The 22,754-nt window shown below is 34.0% G+C and overlaps 1 protein-coding gene across 1 annotated transcript; it reads right to left on the reverse strand.

Annotated features, from left to right (window-relative positions):
* Nucleotides 1-33: 33 nt before the first annotated feature.
* LOC104878866 (protein FAR1-RELATED SEQUENCE 5) lies at nucleotides 34-21,540 on the reverse strand. The gene is made up of 3 exons (XM_010649755.1): nucleotides 21,367-21,540; nucleotides 21,008-21,073; nucleotides 34-1,092 (listed from the first exon to the last, which is right to left on the reverse strand). The coding sequence occupies exons 1-3, from the start codon at nucleotides 21,538-21,540 to the stop codon at nucleotides 34-36; spliced, it is 1,299 nt and encodes a 432-aa protein (XP_010648057.1).
* Between the last annotated feature and the right edge of the window lie 1,214 nt (nucleotides 21,541-22,754).

The raw sequence follows: 22,754 nt of genomic DNA on the forward strand, positions 1-22,754 counted from the left end.
ACACAATCGATGACACGTATCGGGTAATACTTTTTAAATTGCCTTACGCATAGCTTTATCCCCATCGGTTACAACAGATATGAGTTTCTTATTCATCATTGCATCAAGAAATGTCTCCAACACCCATTCATATGTCCCAACACTTTCATCTATCAATAACGCACAACCAAATACAACAGTTTGGTGGTGATGATTAACACCGACCAACACTACTAGAGGCTTTTTATAGGCATTTGTCCTATAGGTTGTGTCAAATGCTAGGACATCTCCAAAACACGTATAATCCATTCGAGCAGTTGAATCAGCCCAAAACGAATTTGCTAGTCGACTTTCTTCATTAATGTTGAATTTATAAAAAAATGAAGAATCCATTTCTGCCTTTCCATACAAATAAGCCAATGCCGCTTCTGCATCACCGTCTTTAATTTCACTTCTACGCATTGCATCAATGTGATTGCATATATCTTTTTGTGTGAAACCGACGTGCTCATGTCCCCCTGATTGTTTGACCATATAGTTTATAATTTGTGTGGTTTTAACACCTACTTGATGCAAAATATCAACTTGTGCCTTATCTGGATTACTTACTGTTCGATGAGAGCGAAGGAATTGTCTGCTAATAGGATCGACCAAATTATGATTATGTTCTCCTATAAATTCCTTTACAATCCACTTTCCATATTTTCTATTCAAGCCTATACGAACTGCAGCTTCACATCCAACTCTAGTCAACGATTGTGGCTCACGCTGTCGGTTGTCATTCTCAAAAAACTTTGTCGCTCGATGCCCTTCTTTGGAACACACCCACTTTCGAGATATTATATCTCCATTCTTGTCTCGCTTCAAATCATCTTTTCGAATACTAAATCCGGTTAGTTTTGCTAACATGTCGTAAAATGTTTCAGCCTCGTCTATGCAAGCGAATTGCATTTTGCATACTTCTTCAACTGAAATACCTTTCAACACTTTCTCTTCCCAACCGTTTCCACCCAGCTTGTAAGTTCCACCTGTATATGCATCGTCATTGACAACGTCCTTCGCTTTCACTTCAAACTCCTGCTTGATTGTTTTCTCCATCACCGATTGCATCACCTACATTTCATAAATTATGTCAAAAAGTGTCTCCATAATACCTTAACAAATTATCCTATCACTGTCATATTGATTGATATATTATTTACGATAAAGTCCACATAGGATATTTAAAAATATGGGTCTAACGCATTTACCTTTTCAATGTTTTCATTTGACAATATGCCACATATAAGCCCAGGCCCAAGAATCAACATTAATCAAAAGCTATAACATATCCATTATTTTATTTAATCTCACCTGAAAATTTTGTTACCAAAGCATATTTCTTATGTGTTTGTTTTACCTAATCTCTTCAAAAAATTAAGGCTTTCGAGAAAATAGGGTAAATATAATAAATAGGTTATGCAAATGAAAATTTATAACCCACTACCTAAGCTCCATTAAAGTAATAACTAAGGTTCACAATGGTAATGCCTAAGTTGCAGTAAAGTAGTACTCCTAAGGTTCACTAAGGTAGTACCTTAGGCACATTAAGGTAGTACCTTAGCCACATTAAGGTAGTACCTTAGCCACATTAAGGTAGTACCTTAGCCACATTATGGTAATACCTTAACTAAGGTGAATGGGATGCCTAACCTATTACAACATAACAATGCCATGCTCAGTTAAAGAAACTGTCATTTTCAGCCAAATGGCTTGGTTCTTTATCAAACTAGGATGAAATTGAACGACAAAGATACATCCTATGATTGACCATGGAAGTACCTAGGATTCACAAAGTAACTACAGAGTGTTTACAAAGCTAGTAGCCAAGTTTTGCTCGAGTGCATCGTTAAGGTTCCCAAATGTGAAGACAATGTGGTACATTGAGGTAATACCTAAGGGACATTAAGATAGTATCTAAAGGGCATTAAGGTAGCACCGTAGGTACGTTAAGGTAGTACCGTAGGTACGTTAAGGTAGTACCGTAGGTACGTTAAGGTAGTACCTAGGGTACGTTAAGGTAGTACCAATGGACATTCAGGTAGTACCTTCACACTATTATGATTACATAAGGTACCAATTGACTAACCAATTATAACATAATAATGCCATGCTCCGATCTAGCATGTAGTTTTTATGAAATGTGTCTTCAATACAAAAGTGGAACATTTATCCAACATGCATTAAGGGGAGCAACCAAATGGACCTAAGGAGTAGTAGGATAGTAACCATGATGCATTAAGTTCCATAGGTAAAGTACATGATGATGGTACCTAAAGTGCATTAGGGTAGTACCTAAGGAGAACATTCTATAAATCATTTTAGAACATAATAATGCCATATACTATTCAGGAAATTGGGTACTAAGTTGAGAAGTTCGTCATATAGCAAATAATTATCAAATTAGGATGGAATTCAATGCCAAAAATAGGTCATATGCTCGAGGAAGCTCCTATTTAGGATTGATAAAGTAAGTACCCAAGGTTCACAAACCAACTACCCAAGCTCCATTAAGGTAATACCTAAGGTTCACATAGGTAGTCCCCAAGCTGCAGTAGGGTAGTACTGTAGGTACTTTTACGTACTATCTTAGGTACATTAAAGTAGCCACATGGCCAATCTACCATTTGCCTAAGGTCAAATGTTCACCTATGCCATTACAACATAACAATGGCATGCTCAATTAAGGAAATTGTGTATTATCTACTCATTTCTTGATTCATCTTAAAACTAGGATGGAATTAAATGCAAAAGATACATCCTATGATTGAACATGGGTAATACGTAGTATTGACAAAGTAACTACAGTTGGTTCACAAATGTAGTACCCAAGGTGTGCTAAGGTAGGCTTATAGGTTTCACAATGGTAATATGTATAAGACATTAAGGTAGTACATAAGGTACATTAAGGTAGTACCTAAGGTTCATTATGATAGTATCTAAGGGTTACTAAGGTAGTACCTAAGGTTCAGTCAAGTAATGCTTAGAGCAAGCACCTAAGGTGAACAAACTCACTAAAATTGCAAAACATTATGCCCAAGCAAGTTACAAAGGTTCACAAAGGTTACAAGCCAAGGTGTTCTAAGGTATAAGACCATAGATAGCCTCATGACTTAACGTAGAGCAGTAGGATGTGTTTGACATACGGGAATTGGAATGGAAATGAAGTTGAATCATAATATTATATAGAAGAAAGGAATCAAAATTCTAGTAGGGTTGAGAGTAGGTTCGCATCAAAATGAATACATCATTCATATTCTCATTCATTTTCTCATATTAAAAAACAATCTAAACAAATTAATGAATGGAAAATGCCATTACTTCCCCATTCTCATTCTCTATTCTACTGATTCGACTCATGGTAGCTTAACTTTAAAGGCGTATCAACAAAATTTATACCTTAAATACTATTACTAAAGTAGCCAAGCTACTATAGCATAGTGGTTCTAGGATCGTTCACTGGGAAGGGTTTTCGCAAACACAAGTGATATTCAAATTAGGAAAATGGGTGATTTTCTTATGGATGTTAGCTTTAAAAGAAGATGTAAATGTTTTAGAAAGATTTAAACTAATCTAAGATAACATTAAAGACTAAAATGAAATGGTGTAAAAACAAGTTTCTCAAAGATAGGATAGCTATGCTCTGGCTCTTATGCAAATTGGAAATCTCAGGATAGGCTCCTCGCGTTGGGGTTGCAACTATGGTGATGCTTGCTTCCCGAACCGGTATGGATTTAGCAAATCAAGTTTTAATCCTTTAAAATGGCAAAACAGATGGTAGTGAATTTCATCAATGGTTATTCACCTTAGACTTCCTTTGAATGACTCGTAAGAGATAACTAATGGTCTAAAGCCAAAAGCTTACCAAATATTGGCAACTCAAAGTCATTCCAAGTGATAAACTCACCTTTCAATGGCCATTGAAATTGGTTCTAACGGATTAATACAAAACTTGGAATTGAAAACCTCACCTTCCAATAGCTCGTAGGAGATAACTAATGGATAGAAATCCAAAAGCTTATCAAGTATTGGCCGTTGGAAGTTGTCCAAAGGAAATAAAAACCAAACTTTGCATTAATGAACCTTTAATGAAAAACATCTACCTTACCTTCCGGGTGCGAGAAATTTCCATGGGATTGCATCCAAGCCATCACATAACATCCATACTTTGAGAAACTAAAAGTTTTAGCCAATCATCCTCTGAGGAAAAGCCCTTAGAGGCTGTTTGGCTACTAAGAAAATAGAAACGGGAGAGCTCTGTATATTTCTCTAAGTGTCAAACGTAATATGTATTCTATATTCTATATTCTATATTCTCCAAGAGGTGATTTCCACCCCTTATATAGTCTTTACAAAAGCAAAAGCTTGTGATTGGTTAGTTACAAGGATAAGAAAGGAAATTACATCACAAAATACAAAGGAAAATATCTAAAGTGGAGTCGGCAAAAACAGAGCAAAATTCGCAACACGCATGGGTTATGCGAATTTTGAAGGTGTTATGCGAATGTTATGCGAATTTCGCATAACCTGGAGCAGTTGGCTTCCGAAGGCCATATCTTCCTCATTTCAACTCCAAATCGTGCACGGTTTGAAGCGTTGGATTCTTGACTTCCAGAGCTTTGAAATGGTATATAGTATGTAAAAAATGGACTTCGGGAAGTGCTCCAAAAGTGCGAAAGAAGACTGCAGCTGCTGTCCTCTGTTTTCCTCTTTGCTTGCTTTTCCTCTTTGCTTCACTTTGCATACTTTGAACGACTTTGGAAAAGGGCTATGTAGCTCCAAAGCTTGGTTCTTCATGAATTTGAGCTTCCAAAAGCTTTGCCATAACTTGTCCAAGTAGCTCCTCCATCATTTGGCATGCTTGAATTGATTCATAAGCTGATAAAAACATGTAAACTTGCCACAAAATGGTTAAAACCAATTACTAAGGACCTTAATGAATTAATTGAATTAAATGAATATGATTACTACTCAAAGGTGCTTAAAACCATTATAATTAGGTCTACAAAATAGCACTTTTTGGTAGTAATCATCTACCTTTACAAATATTACCTTATAGTGTTACTCAAGCATTATCAGATTCATATTTCACGACATTAATGCCACAACAAAATTTATTACAAAATAGTATCATATTTTCTTTATTCTATCTAACAATAACCATTGTAACTCATCATGGAAGTTACCCTTGGTGAAAAATTCACATTTCTAAATACCCTAATGTCTAAATACTAAAAAAGACAGGGATTAAGCTTGTAATCATGTTGTCCAAAATCAACCTACGTGTGAAGCTATCGTCTAACCACTGCACACAAATTTTAGAGTCCAACAACCACTCCACAATCACTAATGTTCTTCATTAAAAAATAAAATAAAATAATAAAAAAATAAACAACACTAAAAGAAAATTAATTACCTTAAGATTTTCGGTGGGGGTTAGAACAAAATGAAACCCAATTAGATGAAGAGGAGATTTCTTCTTCACGAAGCCAATATTTCACACTTGGCGTTTTCGTTCGAGTTCACTCTCTTGAACCAAAATTTGAATCATAGTGTTGCTTCCTCAAGCCCTCTTTTTAACTGGACATTGTTACGATGAAGTGCTTCATTTTCTTCTTTAGAACGTGCACAACAAAGAAAAATGCAAATTGAGGTTTTCGATTTACGGTTTCTTCTCTGAAATGTGTGAAATTTTGCAAATTTTAACACGGTCTCCGCTTTGACTGGTTGCGGACATGAAGACGAAGGAGAGAAATGTTCTCAAACTTTGAGATGACGAAGGAAAGGAAAATTTCAGTTCTTTGTCGAGTCAGGTGTTTTTTATGCAATTGATAAGTTTCACAATTTTTTTATTTATTTAAGTATGACGTGGAGGCTATTTGGTTGTTGATGTAACAGACATCAGAGGGTAATTTGGACAGATAAAATTGATTCAACACAGTGTGCACAATTCTCATATTATTTTGCACATTAATGATTGCTTCCCATATTTCATAAACTTGAGGTCTGAATACCATATATTTTATAAATAAGGGCCCTGAAACACAAGTTTCCCAAGAGTTTAACTATGAAATTTTTTGAAAATGAAAATCATAAGGAAATCAAAGTAAAGATTTTTATTTAATATAGGTAAAATTGTCACAATGAAATACAAAAAAAATATTTTTAAGTAATAATTTAACCATATAAGTAAACATTCTAATTTTAGAGAACTTACCTAATAGTTCTTTGCAAATTAAACTTAACCAATCAAAGTGTAAGCTCTTTCTAAATGAAAATCAATTATAAGTCAAAGAAATAGATATTAAAATGGTGTGTTCTACTCCCCCAATGCGTGCGTGGAGTTCTCTATCTCAAAGGTTATGCATGGTTGTCAAGACCTCCTTTAAAAAAAAATCTAAATATTTCTCATCCTAAAATCTAGAATGTGCATCTTTTCAATGGTGTTCATTTACCCACCGAAAAAAAAATCCCTAAATCTCCTAAAAGTCCCCCCAAAAATGTCTTCTCATCCTAAAAACCTTAAGAATCTTTTCTCGTAATCTCCTGACCTCTCCTTCCCATCGTCCATTTCCATTTCCCCACCAATTTTTTTTTTTCAAGAATCATTTTTTACCTAAATAAATAAGTAAATAAAATAAATAAATAAGTATTTTTGGAAAAAATGAAAATAAAATAAAAAAGAAGAAAATAAAAATAATAATATAATAGTAATAGTAATAATAATAATAATAATAATAACAATAATAATAATAATAATAATAATAACAATAAAATAATAATAATGATAAAAGTAATAATAACAAAAATATACAATGACTATATATATATAAGTAGATAAGAAAATGAATAAATAAATAAATATAAGTACGCAACACATATTCATAAAGAAAACATGCAAGTTACGTAAACCATGCAAGCTACATCAGCCATGCAAATGACTTAAGGGTGTTGGGGTAAACCTAAGCAGACTAGGTGCACTTAGACAGGCCAAGTGTGCCTAATGGTTAGATATGTCTAAGCAAAATGTCATAAAAGTGCACCTAGTATCCAGAATGGCTCAAATAGGTAAGCTATATGAGTTGCAATGGGTCATCAAGAACTACTGTGGAATACTAAAAGAGTACTTAATCAAGACATGTGTCAATGGGACAAAATAGAGGGTCTAAAAATCTAGGGTTCCCAACACCCATGTACGACAAATGTACATTATGAATGACCTTACCTAAAAAGCTCCATTCATTATTTTACAATACATACAAGTTGTAGCGTATTGGCCTATCAATTTAGAAAATGGAATGCATTGGCCCATGTACTTTGTGAGTCATCAAATCACCTATTCTTTGAATTGTCACATCCAATGAAGTTGCTAGTGCAGTAATGTTTGCTGAATTCAAAAGTGAAAGATAAACTTGTATCATTTAGCAATGGTCGCATGAAGTAGAGGAGTTTAGTAGTTTAGCCATGACACTTAATGAGCCTAAATGTATTGTCTCATCATGCCATGTGTTGTCACTTCAATTGAAATTAAAATGTGCTAACAAACATGATCTTCATGTGTATGCATACGTATGGTTATATATATCTTCAATCTTAAACAAGTGTAAGTTAGAAGCTTGTCTCCATACACGAGACACTCTTTTGGTAAAATTATAGTCTATGAGATGTGTTCGAGTGCACTGGGTGTTATTGGGCTTTGGAAGATGAATTTTACTACCCGATGACACCATGTGACTGTTGCAACAACAAGATTGTACAAACAATGACAGTTGAGAGGGAGCATCATGTCAATGAAGGTGATATCCTTATCAATGATCTTCAAGTTCCTAGGGCACCTATACAACATCGTCGCATGAGAACAATGGATAGGAATGGAACAATTCAATTATGTCAGGCCTTGAACTACATTCATGAAGAGAACAATAGAATGACCATTCAAAGAAATAGATATTCCATGCAGAAAGAGTTGTTCTGTACTACATCAGAACATGGAAAAAGTATGAACCCAAACAAAGTAGCTCAAGTATTCACAGTACCAGAGTGCAAATCAGATACTAAAAGTTTGATAAAAATAATGAAAGTGATTAAGTTAAGTGAAATTGACAATAGCATAAGGTTGTATCGTGGGAAAACATCATTCTTATGCCATTATATGTTCATACGATGTTGTAATCGCAATTCAAATGCGGCAAATTCTACATTCACATGACATGCCACAATAAGATTGACCACATGGTAATTTTTTGCTTTTATTTTAATTTGATGCATTCAAATAACATTAACATGAGTATGTTTAATGAGGTACTTATTGATGATTAAAACAATTACAATCAGGTTATTAGGTCAGTTAATTTACATACAAAATCCATGTTTTGTTAGGTAAATATTTTATTGAAAAGAGCATATGATTCCAATGGTACACCTTTAGATGGGACAACACTGAAACAGTTAGGATTTCCCTTAACAACCTTAAGCACACCACATTAAGTGACCAAATTGCACATAACTGTGTTAAGTTACAATAATTGAGGGTTGCCACTTTTGTAGACTAGCACTGCAAAATTGCAATAAATAGAATAGCTTCCTATAATAAAGATTGAAACAAAATAATGATTACTCTTTTCAATACTATGTGTGCAATGAGTGCAATGCAACTAAGTAAATGGAAGTGGAGAAAGACAAACAAACTAGTTAAAAATTAAGAATTAAACATTAATGTTGATAACAAGCAATAGTACCTTCATGACAATACTATTGAAAAGGTTAAACAATGAAGATTCATGACACTACCAAGCTATAATTACTTCAACAACATGCATAATAATTGATATTTCATGTAAATTCGTCACATTTCAACTAATATGCATTCTCTAATATGATGTATTCATCATTTCTTAAGAAATTAATGAATTGAATAAATTATATCATCTACATAAGTACTAAAATAGAAAATAGGAAATTAATTGAACAGGACAAAGGTTACACACTAATGCAAACGTTAACAGCAAATAAGATTTTTATGACATAATATGAACATCAATGTAGACATGATTAGCTGAACATGGGGATTCAATAGCATAGTTATACCATAAGAGGCACCAACTCCATGATAGGCACAAACGAGCGAAGGTCGTACCTAAGTATAAAAAAGATAAGATATCATGTTTGAAAAGGTAGCACCTTAACGTTAAAGAAGATAGTAACTGTGAAGATTGCAAAAAGATGTACCCAATGCCAATAGAAGATTGTGTCACACACTACAAGAAAAATGGGAAACAATGACGTTTTTTAAGCGTCAAGAAAGGTAACAGATGACGCTTCTCTAAAGCGTTCTTTTCGCCTCTGTCATTGTATGTCTTAGGCAACAATGACACTTTCAGGAAGCGCCATCTTTGATAAAATAAAGGTTTTTTTTTTGCTGAAAGATGACTTTCCAAAACTCTAATTCCGATCTTCACCTTTCAAATTTAAGATTAATGACTTATAAACCTCTCCTCCAAATTTCAGCTCAATCGGACCATGAAAAAAGCGGCATCGGACGTTTGATGAAATCTGGGCATGATGTAAAAAACCACTGTTTTTCTCTCTTCTCCTCTTTCCCTCTAATGACTTTCCGAAACTCCAAATCCAATCTTCACCGTTCATATTGAAGATACATGAGCCACGAACCTCTCCTTCAAATTTCAACTCGATCGGACCACGGACGAAGCGGGATCGGACATTTGATGAAATCTGGGCATGATGAGAAAAACCTACGTTTTTCTCTCTTCTCCTCTTTCTCTCTAATGACTGTCCGAAACTCCAAATCCGATCTCCACCGTTCATATTGAAGATACATGAGCCATGAACCTCTCCTTCAAATTTCAACTCGATCGGACCACGGACGAAGCGGGATCGGACATTTGATGAAATCTGGGCATGATGAGAAAAACCTACGTTTTTCTCTCTTCTCCTCTTTCTTTCTAATGACTTTCCGAAACTCCAAATCCGATCTTCACCGTTCAGATTGAAGATAAATGAGTCACGAAACTCTCCTCCAAATTTCAGCTCGATCGGACCACGGACGAAGTGAGATCAAACCTTTGATGAAATCTGGGCATGATGAGAAAAACTTGCATTTTTCTCTCTTCTCTTCTTTCTCACTAAAAACGGTGGCAGCCCTTCTTTCTTGTCTTCCAAAAGTTAGGGTTAGGGTTTTCAAGGGAGACTTTATAACAAATTCTAAAATACCATACATGTCCTTTTTCAATAAATTAAAATAGTATTCTTTATTTCATCTTCCAATAATAATTTTTATATATTGAACTCATAATGAATTTATATTGTTTAATTATTTGATATTTTAGGTTGATGTTGGTTTAATTTGAATATTGATATTTTTTTTAAAAAAAACTAATTTAATAGAATGAGCTTAATTCCCATAAATATTAGAAAGTTTTTATAAATATTCTTATTGCATTTAGTTTTATTGTGAGTCTAATCATCATTAAATTAATTTAAATATTAATTTATTTCATTTTAGTTAAATAATTTCAAATTTATATTCATTAACTATAAAACCTTCTCAAATAAAAGGGTTAAACCCAATAAATGTGGCCCAAGGCTCGAACAAGTGCTCAAAATAGGCCAATTTTTTGTGGTCCACAAATAAATTAACAAATTATTTTTAAATGAAATATAAGATAATTTCTAATTTAATAAAAATGAAAAATAGTTTATGAAAATAGATTGTATTGATACAAACTATAAAAAAATTAATATCAAACAATAAAAAAATAATTTATTAGGATTTTATTTTATTTATATCCAAATTTTTTTAAAAAAAACCTTAATGTAGCAACTTTATGTCATTAATATTAATGTCAATTTACCATAATTAATTTATAGAATAAAATTCTAATATCAAAATTTGTATAAGTTAACTTAAAAACAAAAATTTTAAAAGTCAATACAACTATGACACTTCTCAGAACGTCATTACATACCCATCAAATAATGATGCTTATAATAAGTGTCAAGGTAAATAATAAAACTATGACGCTTCTTATAAGCGTCATTATATACACAGTTATAAGGAAAAAGATGACATCAAATAATGACACTTATAATAAGTATCAAGATAAATAATACAACTATGACACTTCTTATAAGCGTCATTGTATACCCTCAATAATGACGCTTTTAGAAAGCGTCATAAAATAAAGCGTCATTAATTTCAATTTTTGTAGTAGTGACATGATTCACTTACTAAACTTGTAATTGTCAATTAGTCTCATGGTTACACAAGGATACCAATGAGGATAGGGTGTCATCATACTGATAAGGCAGGTTGAAATGAACAATGCTTCATTTGAGTGAGAAAGGTTTACATTATAGCATACTTATAGAAATAATAAAAATAAAAAATTTCGTAATTAGAAGTTGGATATAAAATTAAAATACCTATTTAAAAAAATAAAAAAAATAAAAAAACTTGTTATTCCATGCATATAGTCTGTTGAAATGAAGTTTAAGACACTTATGTGACGGACGAAGAAGAAAATAAGTCATATAGTTTACATAATTCTATACCTGTGAGCATTCGGTTACATTCCATACATGTTCCTAACATGAAATTGTCTTTGTGAACTACAATTGTACAAAATGTATATAATTCACACATGTATACCACATATTAGGATAATGATAATGATGATGAAAATATTTTAAAACATGGGATGCCAAGCATGCAATCAAAGTGGAAAAAATAACAAAAAGGTTCAACCACATAAGGAAAATGTAGTACATAGGTTCACAAAAGTAGTACTTAAGGTTGAAATAGGTAGTACATAAGGTTCAAAAGAGACTACGCTATAAAATAAGAATGTCATGCTCATATCTAAATGCAATGGAAAACATAGCTTAGGAGTACAAAAGTTCCACACTTATTTTAGTTGATCTTCAAATTATAGATTTCATCCTAATTGAATAGAAAATGTAGTATATATGGTTGAGAAAGTAAGGTCCTATGGTTGACAAAGGTAATACCTAGGGTTGAAAAATGAAGTACCTAAGGTTGACAAAGGAAGTACCTAACATTCACTAAGGTAGTACATAAAGTTCATTACGGTAGTACCTAAGGTTCACTAAGGTTGTACATAAGGTTCACTAACCTAGTACCTAAGGTGAACTAACTAACTAACCTATTAAAACACAATACCAAATGAACTACCTAAGGTTCATGTATAAAGTATTTAAGGTTCACAAAAGTAGTAACCTAAAATTCGCTAAGATGGTACCTAAGGTTCACTAAGCTTGTACCTAAGTTTGATTAAGATAGTATCTAAGAGGTTCAGTAACCTCTATACCTAAGGTGAACCATCTAACTACCCTAATAAAACATAATGTCATGCTCAGTTCAAAGTACAATTAAAGAAGTTATATGAGTAGACAAGTTCGATCCTGATTGAATGCCACTTATCGATCATATGGTTGACAAATGTAGTACCTAAGGTTGACAAAGGAACTACCTAATGTTAAAAAATTATGTAACTAAGGTTCACAAATGAAGTTTCAAAGGTTCACAAAGGTAGTATCCAAGGTTCACTAGAGTAGTACCTAAGGTTCACTAAGATAGTACTTAAGGTTAAGTAAGCTAGTACCTAAGGTTCAACAAGCACCTAAGGTGAACAAATTGACTAATATAGTAAAACATAATACCAAGGAAACTACTTAAGATTCACGTATGAAGTACCTAAGGTTCACAAAGGTAGTAAGCCAAGGTTTACTAAGGTAGTGCCTAAGGTTCACTAAGGTAGTACATAAGGTTCACTAAGGTAGTACCTAAGGTTAAGTAAGCTAACGCCTAAGGTTTAGTAAGCACCTAAAGTAAACAAACTTACTAACATATTAAAACATAATGCCAAAGAAACTACCTAAGGTTTACGTATAAATTACTTAAGGTTCACAAAGGTTGTAAGCCAATGTTTATTATGGTAGTACTAAGGTTTCCTAAGGTAGTACCTAATGTTCAATAACCTAGTACCTAAGGTGAACCAACTGAATACCCTATAAAACATAACACCATGCTCATTTCTAAGTGTAATTAAAGAAATTGTGTATGAGTAGACAAGTTCCACACCTATCTCAATTAATCTTGGAACTACGGATTCCTTCTTGATTGAATGCCAAAGATAGGTCCTATGGTTGACAAATGTAGTACCTAAGGTTGACAAAGGAACTACCTAATGTTCACAAATGAAGTTTCTAAGATTCACAAGGTAGTACCCAAGGTTCACTAGGATAGCACCCAAGGTTCACTAGGATAGCACCTAAGGTTCACTAGGGTAGCACCTAAGGTTCACTAAAGTAGTACCTAAGGTTAAGTAAGCTAGTACCTAAGGTATAGTAAGCACCCAAGGTGAACAAACTTACTAGCATATTAAAACATAATGTCAAAGGAACTACCTAAGGTTCACGTCTCAAGTACCTAAAGTTCATAAGGGTAGTAACTCGAGGTTCACTAAGGTAGTATCTAAGGTTCACTAATAGTAACTAAGGTTCACTAAGTTATAACCTTAGGTGAACCAACTCACTAACCTATTAAAACATAATGGTAATAATATATCCAGCTTTACTATCTCAATGTGATAAAACTATGAGAGGACTGGGTTGCAAAGCACAAGGGTCTTCAACAAGAAAACTTACATCACAAAATATGCAATGCAATCTACATAGGAAACTAATCAAAGATTGTCACCATCATCCCAAGCTTCCCTCATATCTAAAAGGCAGCTAACCAAGTACAGATAAAATACTAAACATGAATATTAGTCATCAGTATTAGTATCTCATAATTCCACATGAAAATAAAGGAAGGAAAAATCAAAATCCATCATGTCCATCATAAAGAATGAGATTTTCATCTAAATCCCAACGTATACTCAACCACTCAACATAAACCCAAAAAAAATATAAATTAAAACCCATCATCGGTGTATAAGGAAAAAGAAAATTAGAAACAAATTGCTCTACAACAATTTCTCAACTTCTCCAAAAAAAATAGCAAAAACTACAAATTTCCCGTGAATGATGTATCACACAACCACATCTCAAAAGATAAACAAATAGAATTTCATAAAAATATCAAAGATAATACGTATTTGACAAGAATCGTCTACCTTTGTCCTTGTATTTGTTGTACAACTCAGTCAATTGGGTGCAATTCGAATTTGTAACCCCACTCTCTCAACCCCACAATATTCTCAGCTAGCTTTAGCCAACTAATATGTTTCTCAAACCTACAATATAAATGGAAATAAAATAGAAATTAAGATAAATTACAACATCATGTACAAAAAAAAGGTATCAATGGAATCAAAATCCTAGTGAGACTGAAATTTGATTTGATAGCAATGAATTTTTTATTCTCATTCTTATTTTTAAAAAATAATCCAAACACATGTAATAACATAAATACAATTGATTTCTCATTTTTCATTCTCTATTCTAACATTACAAACCATAACCTAAGTTAAACATGAAATCCACAAATTAATTTAGGAAATATGCATTCATTTTGTATCAAATTTGTTTCAAAAAGTACTTTTGTTGTTTTTTTAATTAAAGAAGGTATAAATAGATTTGGGATAGATAATAGATGTTTTTTTGTGTAAATGGAACTCAAAATAAAATGGGGCTAATTATGCACTGGGTTTACCATGTATGTGCAAGGAATCACATGTGCAACATATAGGTCCATGGGTAGTGATGGGAATATATGAGATTGAGGTCTTTTCATTTATAACCATCTAACTCCCATTGAGTGCACCAAAATTGAAAACCTTTCTCATAGTAGCATGTTTTTCCCCAATTTGCAAAACTTGGGTACTAAATATCCTATCATTTTCGGATAGAAAGCCCAAAACATACTTTTCCCAAAAAAAAAAAAATCATCATTTGAGGCCCGGGTTGAGGCAGATATCATTGATAAAAAGGCAGTTTGTAAAATCTCAAGGTCTCATTATCACTAGTAATTAAAGCAAAATTTGTGATTCTTGAACAAAAACATGAGTTCATTAGATGATAGACTAATCACTTGTGTTATTTGCTTTCCATTTGTACAAAGTTCCATTGTTGTCCTCAGAAAATATAGGTTTTAAAATTATGAAGAAACTATAGGTTGTGATCAGAAAACTATAGGTTTTAAAAGTCATTCAACTCCTATCATCTTGCCAATCTCTATCTTTAGGAATAATTTTAATAACTGGTTGAGGCATGCTAATGTGGTGAAAATTGGTTGTGTGGGCATGAGTACTTAAAGAATTATAGGAATCATGGCTTAATGAAACTCCTTACACCAAAGGACTCCTCCTATCCCTACCATATAAATTGTCTAGAACAGACAAACTTTCCATGGCAGGGGATCCTCTATCTTGGGATGTTTACTCTATCAGAAGTCTAACTACAATAACAACCACAACAGTTTAGAAGGTAACTACACATCCAGAGGACAACTTCTTAGTAACTCATGGAAATGACTTTGTTTGCTAGGTTAAGATGAATGGTAAAAATCATACCAAATCAAGAACGAAACAAGCCAAGAAAGTTTATAAATATTCTAGTGAAATTTAAGGAGCAGGAAAGGGGAAAACAACCTAGAAAATGAAATGAATGACCCAAATGTAGTAGAAAAACTAAAAACATCTCAACCTCAATAATGGAACAAATAGAACAAAAAAGCAAAACAAAAACCTTTAAGAAAATTTTCACGTTGATTTTCTAGGTAACCAAATAGAGAACCCAAGAGAGAAAGAGTGTGTATACGTTGGGTTTCAGGTTTTCAGAAAGTCAGGTCAGAGTCATCACCAGTGCACCAAATCAGAGAGAATGAAGGTTGCCTCTTCTGTTTGTTAGGCTAACGTGAGTGAAAAATGAGTATTACTTAAATACCACTTGAATAATGATTGAAAGTCCAATAATGAACACCATAAGGGAAGAGAATAAATGGGTGATTTGAAAATTTTAAAACAATATTTGTAAATTATAATAAACTTTTCTTACTCCAATAGATATCAGAGATGTCTCAAATAAATAAATAGTTATACCTAGAATCTTTAGGTATATAAAAATATGGTTTTTAATTTTTCAAGATACCCTACAGTTGGTTAGGGATAAAGATAATATAATTGTTAATATCTTATATATAAATATTGAGATATGTTGGGGATAATGATAATCGCCATGATTACTACCCTAACAAACTCAATAATAATCTCAACAAATCAATCAATCAAAGGATATCCTAAGTTAAGTTAGGGATAACAATAATTGGTTATAGGTATAACAATCATAACCTTCAAAATAACCAACCCAACAATCCCAATAACCAACTAACCAATCAACAAAAAGTTTATCAAGATCATCAATCATAATATAAGCAATAATAAAAAGATATGCAATGAGGCACAATATTTTTATATGGAAAACCCCCACAAATCGTGGAGATAAAAAACCATGAGATCTAAGACCTTCAAATCTATATCCACTATTTGAAATCAAGTTACACAGATTTACCTGACCGCATTACCCTAAAAACTTACTCTCCAACACGTACAACTTGATCTACGTCCACGATGCAACAATTCCCTGTTACTCCCTAATAAATCCTTTGGCCACTTCAAAGGGATTAAGGTGTTTAACTCATGATTCAAAGAATAAGATCCTTGAATGAGAGATCAAGAATGATGTGGCAAAATGGACTTCCTCCTCAAAGAGATCTTTGTTAAGGAATAAAAGGTATCTTAATGATATATTTTCAATCTTCCAAAATCTCTAACCCTCAAAGGGTTATTAAAGAGGTATATATAGGCAAAAGCCAATAGATTCTTGATATCTTAAGTTTCCAAATTTCAGTTTGGGTGAAACTCATTTAAAATATGTTTCTAAACTCAATAGGATTGTCATGACCGCTTGAGTGGACTTAGACCGATTGAGTGGTTCATACTACTTAAGTGGGATTAACCACTTGAGTGGCCCCTGCTTCTTTTGAAAAACTATATTAAAACATTTTAAGACAAAAAATGATACTGAACCTTTTTATACCTCAAATAAGCCTTATATACCAAATAAAAAAAAACTCAATGTCTTAATAGTGAGAATAAAACTAAAGGGCTTTTCATATTTTCCTTTTTTGTTTAATTGTTTTGGTTTTTTTAGGTCTTCCGATTGCTACTCAAAAAGTGCTATTTTATAGCTTGTAATTCACTCTTTTAAACACTTTTGAGTAGTATTTATTACCTTTTAACTCAATTGGCATGTTAAGGACCCTTGCAATTGTTTCTAAACAAATTGTGTTAAGTTTTGGTGTTTTTGATAGCTTTTTCATCACCAAAGCAATCCAAGAATGAGAGAGATCTTTGTATAGTTCATAGCAAACCAATTTGAAGCTCAAATTCATGAAGAAACTAAGATTTGGAGCTTCGTAACCCTTTGCCAAAGCCAAATCAAGAATGCAAGGAGGAAAAACAGAGAGAGAAATCTAACATGAACCAAGGAGAGCAGCTGCAGGACACATTTAGAGCACTTCTTGGAGTCCATTTTATACATACTATATATCTTTTTGAAGCTCGGGAAGTCAGGAGTCCAACGCTTCAAACGGTGTACAAATCGGAGCTGAAAAAAAAAAGAAGTTATGGCCATTGGAAGACAACTGCACCAATCTGAAGGACAATTTCACAACTTGCGAAATGGATAATTTCAACTTGCAAAATTTTTGCAAGTTGCATTTGAACTTGCGAAATCCACCTGTGTAATCTCAAATATTTGCAACCGACTCTGTTAGATTTTTTATCTTCAGATATTTTTGTATAAATCCCTATTTTCTCCTTGTAATCCACCAATCATAGGTTTTCTTGGTTGGGAAGTTAGCAGGAGGGGTGAATAGCATCTCTATATAATATCTATTGTAATTTTCTTTTACGAGAGCTCGGGAATTTTTCTCGAGGACAACACTTTGTATAGTTTTTCAAGAAAGTAATACACAGAGCTCTGCTCTGCCTTACCTTCTCATTTTGTTTTCTTGTTATTTTTATTTCTAGCAAATCAAACTTTGAGGATGTTTTCCTAGAGGATGAGTGGCTAGGCATTTTTGTTTCTTGGAGTGAAGGAAGCTGGGTAAGGTTTCGAATGCAAAAGTGGAAGTTTCGTTGTTTCAGTTTTTAATGAAGAGAAAGTGTGACTCGTTAATGGTTTTTATCTTTTTAGTTAACTTAAAATTCCTTAAAATCACCTGGGCCAACACTTGGTAAGGCAAGTGGTCTCCGTCCATTGAAATACACTAGTTTATCTCTTACGAGCCTCTGGAAGGTGGTTTAAAGGTAGGATTATCTAGAATAGCCAACACTTGGTAAGCTTTTGGACTCCCAAGAAACATCCATTAGTTATCTCTTGCAAGCTTTTGACGGGTAATCCAAGGTTAAGGATCACCTTGAATGGCCAATACTAGGTGAGAGGTATGAACCATTGCAAGATGTTTCAATGACAGGGATTTAGTGTTTGAACCCATTAAGGGGAAGCATCTATACCACGCCGGTTCGGGAAATAACTATATGTTAAATCCCCAATGCGAGGAAAAGATCCAAGTGACCGAAATCTCTCTTTTTGTATGACGAACTTGAGCTTAGTGATCTAAAACTCCAAGAAATACTTTTCTTTGTAAGTAATTTCAATTACTTTATTTTTTGTTTCACTAAAAACCAACCTTTTCAAACATATTTATGTTTTCTTTTAAAGCTAACCTTGAAAAGAAAAAGCACCAATTCAGTTTTTGAACTAATATCAGTTGTGATTTGAAAACTCATCCCTCTGAACAATCCTAGAACCACTATGCTATACTAGCTAATGCTACCCTAGTATATGGTGAAATAGGTTTATAAATTTTGTTGATTACTCCCGTCTGAGGACCGAAATCAGAGTACACCGGTTGATTGAACACCAATCAATAGGACATACACCAACTAGGCACGAATCATCTTCTGATGTGGACGTAGTGTTGGCTGAAGGAGAAAGGCAATTTCGATATGAAATAACACCTCGCACCAGAGTGCATGAAATTACAATTTTTTTTGTCATCAATGACATACTTTTAGTTATGAAAACTTAGGTTCTGAATATCTTATTAATTTGGGATGGGCAAACCAAAACATAATTTTCCCAAAAGAATGTCTACATAAATGAAGGAATAAGTTTACTTGTAGAGACTTTTACCTTCTATCGTTGCCTATTGGTGATTAGTTGTTCCTTTATTTAATAATAACGAGTCATGAAAAAACTCTAGCTGTAGTGTTTTTTTCTCAACCACTGTCCATTAGTGATTATGGTGTCCTTTAATCAAACTTCATTGGTCAACCTCTAAAAGTCTATTGGTTAAGTCAATTAGAGTGCATTTGGAAGTATTCTAGGAAGTGTTTTTAGTCTTTCTAACATTTGAAAATTTTTATTTTTCAAGTATTAAAAATGCTAGAAACACTTCTCAAAATCACTGTCAAACGTACTCTTAGTACTTTAGGCAATTTTTGAACTTCTTCCCAATAGGGAGCCAATTAATTATATAAAGATTATGTTATTTAAGTTGTCTGATTGATGAAGTTCCTTCTTACGTTAAGAAAGCATATTAAGTGTTTTTTCTCAATAGGGAGAGGTGGATTCAACATGTCTCATTGTCTTCTCCTCATTTGTTCTACTTATTTCCTTGAAGTAAAAAAAAAAAAAATCTAAATCATCCATAGATATTATGAACCAATTGCATGAATAGTCTTTTTATTTGCTTTAGAGACCAAGCTTATTTTTTTCTTGAGCTGAAGAAAAGAAAACTAAATGCTTTTTCCACCTACTCTCCTATCTCTTCTCCTAATTAGCCCAAGTCTTCCTAAATCCAAATTTTGATGATGACAAAACAAAGAGGTTATGTGTTGATAAAATTTTCTTTTAAGTCGGATAAGTTCAAAAGATCAGAGTGGTACCTAAGGTGATGATCAAGCCAAGGATATGGAGCTTCTAGAAGATAAGGTGGAACATCTTGTATCTTAATATATATATATATATATACATGATTTAGACCTATTATGGTTTCTTTCTTTGTACTAGTCTATGTGCACTCATTTGAGAAATCTTACATGCATTAGCCCTTTAGGCTTTGGACTTTTTGACCTTTTTTTTCTGTATGTTGTCACCTTGGCTTTATGGTCTACACCTTGAACTTGAATTCAATAAAGGTTTGTGTAAACCCCTTAAAAGACCAATGTTTTTTTTCCATTTAGCTAGGACCATCCGAGGAAGTTTTTTGGCATTCATTTTTCAAGATGTGGGGGACCCCTCTCCATGCATGGATCCCAGCTGCATGCACACGGCAAGGGGCGTGATGGTCGGCCATGAAGGTGGTTGAGGAGCCCATACTTGCTGATGGGATGAACAGGAAAGTAAGTAATAGCTTGCCAAGGAAGATAGAAACAGAAAGAAATAGAAAGGGGGGGATTGAGTTTGTGGAAGGGAGAGATATTTTCGAGAATGAGAGAAGGGCATTTTCCGGTTATATATAGAGAAGAGGATCTGAGAGTGAAGCGGTTTTGGGAGAGAAAGCTTGCCAGTAAAGAAGGAAGAGCAGAGGGAGGTCGCGTTCCGAACTTTCAGGTAAATTTATCTTGAACCTGGTATGTGTCCGTTTGCTAATGCCTTGCTTCATTTTCTACTGATCTATGGATACGGTTTTATTGCTTGCTGTGGACATTAAGGGTCGCAGGCATGAGTTTTAATGGAACATGTTTTGTCATTCTGGAATGCCCTGTTCTAGTTCTTTTTTATGCTCACATTCTTTTTTTCTGTAAATGACTGCATGTTTCTTTTGGATTGGATGATTGAATAAATATTTTTGTGGATTTTTCTTTTCCTCCCATCAACTTGTCATCCGTCCATTCTCATGCAAACAAAGTCCCATGCACGTCACCACACTCACCGCACTCCATTTCTTTTCATCCTCATACCCATCACTTTCAACGTCGTCCATGCTCACCATATCCAGCTTGACCCATGAAACCATTTGCAAAACCCATCACCATTCTCGTCCATTTTATTCATACCCATTTTCCACACATGCATGGCTACCCAAGCCCCCTCCAAAGCCATTACTAAAGTCTCAAAGTCCACCCTTCCACGTACATGGGGACTGTACATGCATGTCACCACCCTTCCTCTCTCCATCACCACCTTCTCTCTCTATATCCTCGCCCCCACCATCACTCAGACCTCTCTGCGCGCGAGCCTTCTTCAGTGGCTAGAGAACGGGCAGCAGCTAAGCAGCCTTTCATTCCTCACGAACCTCGCCGGAGCCGCCTTTGGGGTTCGGCGCCGCTGCCTTAGTTCAAAGCGCCTCTCTCTAAGCCGTTGACGGCGGCCTGCGCGCCGTCCTCTTCGACTGCTTCCGCGGCGTGGTCGACGGCGCCATCGGCGAAGACGCCCATCTTCTGGTGTCGTGGCCTCGAAAGCCATGTATCTCCGCCGCCTCGGCGCTGCCCTCGAAGCTGCCACCCCTTCCCTCTCCTCTAGGTCGCTGATGGTGGAGGCCTCATCTGAGGATGATGCCCAGATGGAAATGGATGCCTTGGGTTGTGATGGACAATGGGTGTCTTGGGCTCAAGTTAGAGCACTAGGCCCACGCTGTGATGGTGATAGAGCCTTGGGCTCGCCCATGGTGGCGGGTATGGGCTTAAGTTGGAGCCCAGGCCCATTTGTATTGATGAAGGGCCTTATGTCAATCCCCCTCATTAAGGTGGCCCATGTCCACATCAAGTTAGCCCATTAGGCTGCCCAAATTCTAAATAATTTTTTTTTAAAACCTCTAATATCCATAATTAATTAATTTATTCATCCCCTTTTATTTGTTATCTTATTTTATTTCTACCAACTTAGTTGGCTCAACTTGAAGACAATTAAAAGACAAATTATTAAGGTTGAATATCCCTTTCAAAACTTAAAATAATTTATATTTCACCTTCCCTTCTTTAATTATGTCTAATCACCATATGTGAAAACTTTTGTATAAATTAACTTATGTTGGTCTCCATGAATTTACTTCATTCTAAACTTTAAATCCCATTTTCAAAACTTAAGTCTTTAAGTAATTTCTTAAAAATCCAATGTCTTAATTTATTTTTTCAATACTTCGTTTAAATCTCATTTTCATCAAAAAGAATCATTATCCCATATTTATCCAGTTATTTAAAGTCCAATCCTTCATAAATTCAATGTCTTAATTTAATTTTTCAATAATTCGTTTAAATCTTATTTTCATCAAATAGAATCATTATCTCATATTTATCTAATTATTTAAAGTCTGATCCTTCAAAAATCCAATGTCTTAATTTAATTTTTCAATACTTCGTTTAAATCTTATTTTCATCAAATATAATCATTATCTCATATTTATCCAGTTATTTAAAGTCTAATCCTTCAAAAATTCAATGTCTTAATTTAATTTCTCAATAATTCGTTTAAATCTTTGTGGACCCCGCATTTTCGACTCAATGCGTTTCCCACTCGATGGCGAGCTCGATTTTTATTTGAAAAATGATTTTTATTGATTAAGAAAAATGACTTGGAGTCGCCACTTATTTTTGTTTTATTTTTAAAGGGTAAACAAAATAAGAAAGAAAAACCCTAAGTGTGACTCCTTATTTTGGAAAAGGTGATCTACGAAAAACCGG

Source organism: Vitis vinifera, chromosome 3, assembly GCF_030704535.1.
Source record: "Vitis vinifera cultivar Pinot Noir 40024 chromosome 3, ASM3070453v1".
Classification (NCBI taxonomy): Eukaryota; Viridiplantae; Streptophyta; class Magnoliopsida; order Vitales; family Vitaceae; genus Vitis; species Vitis vinifera.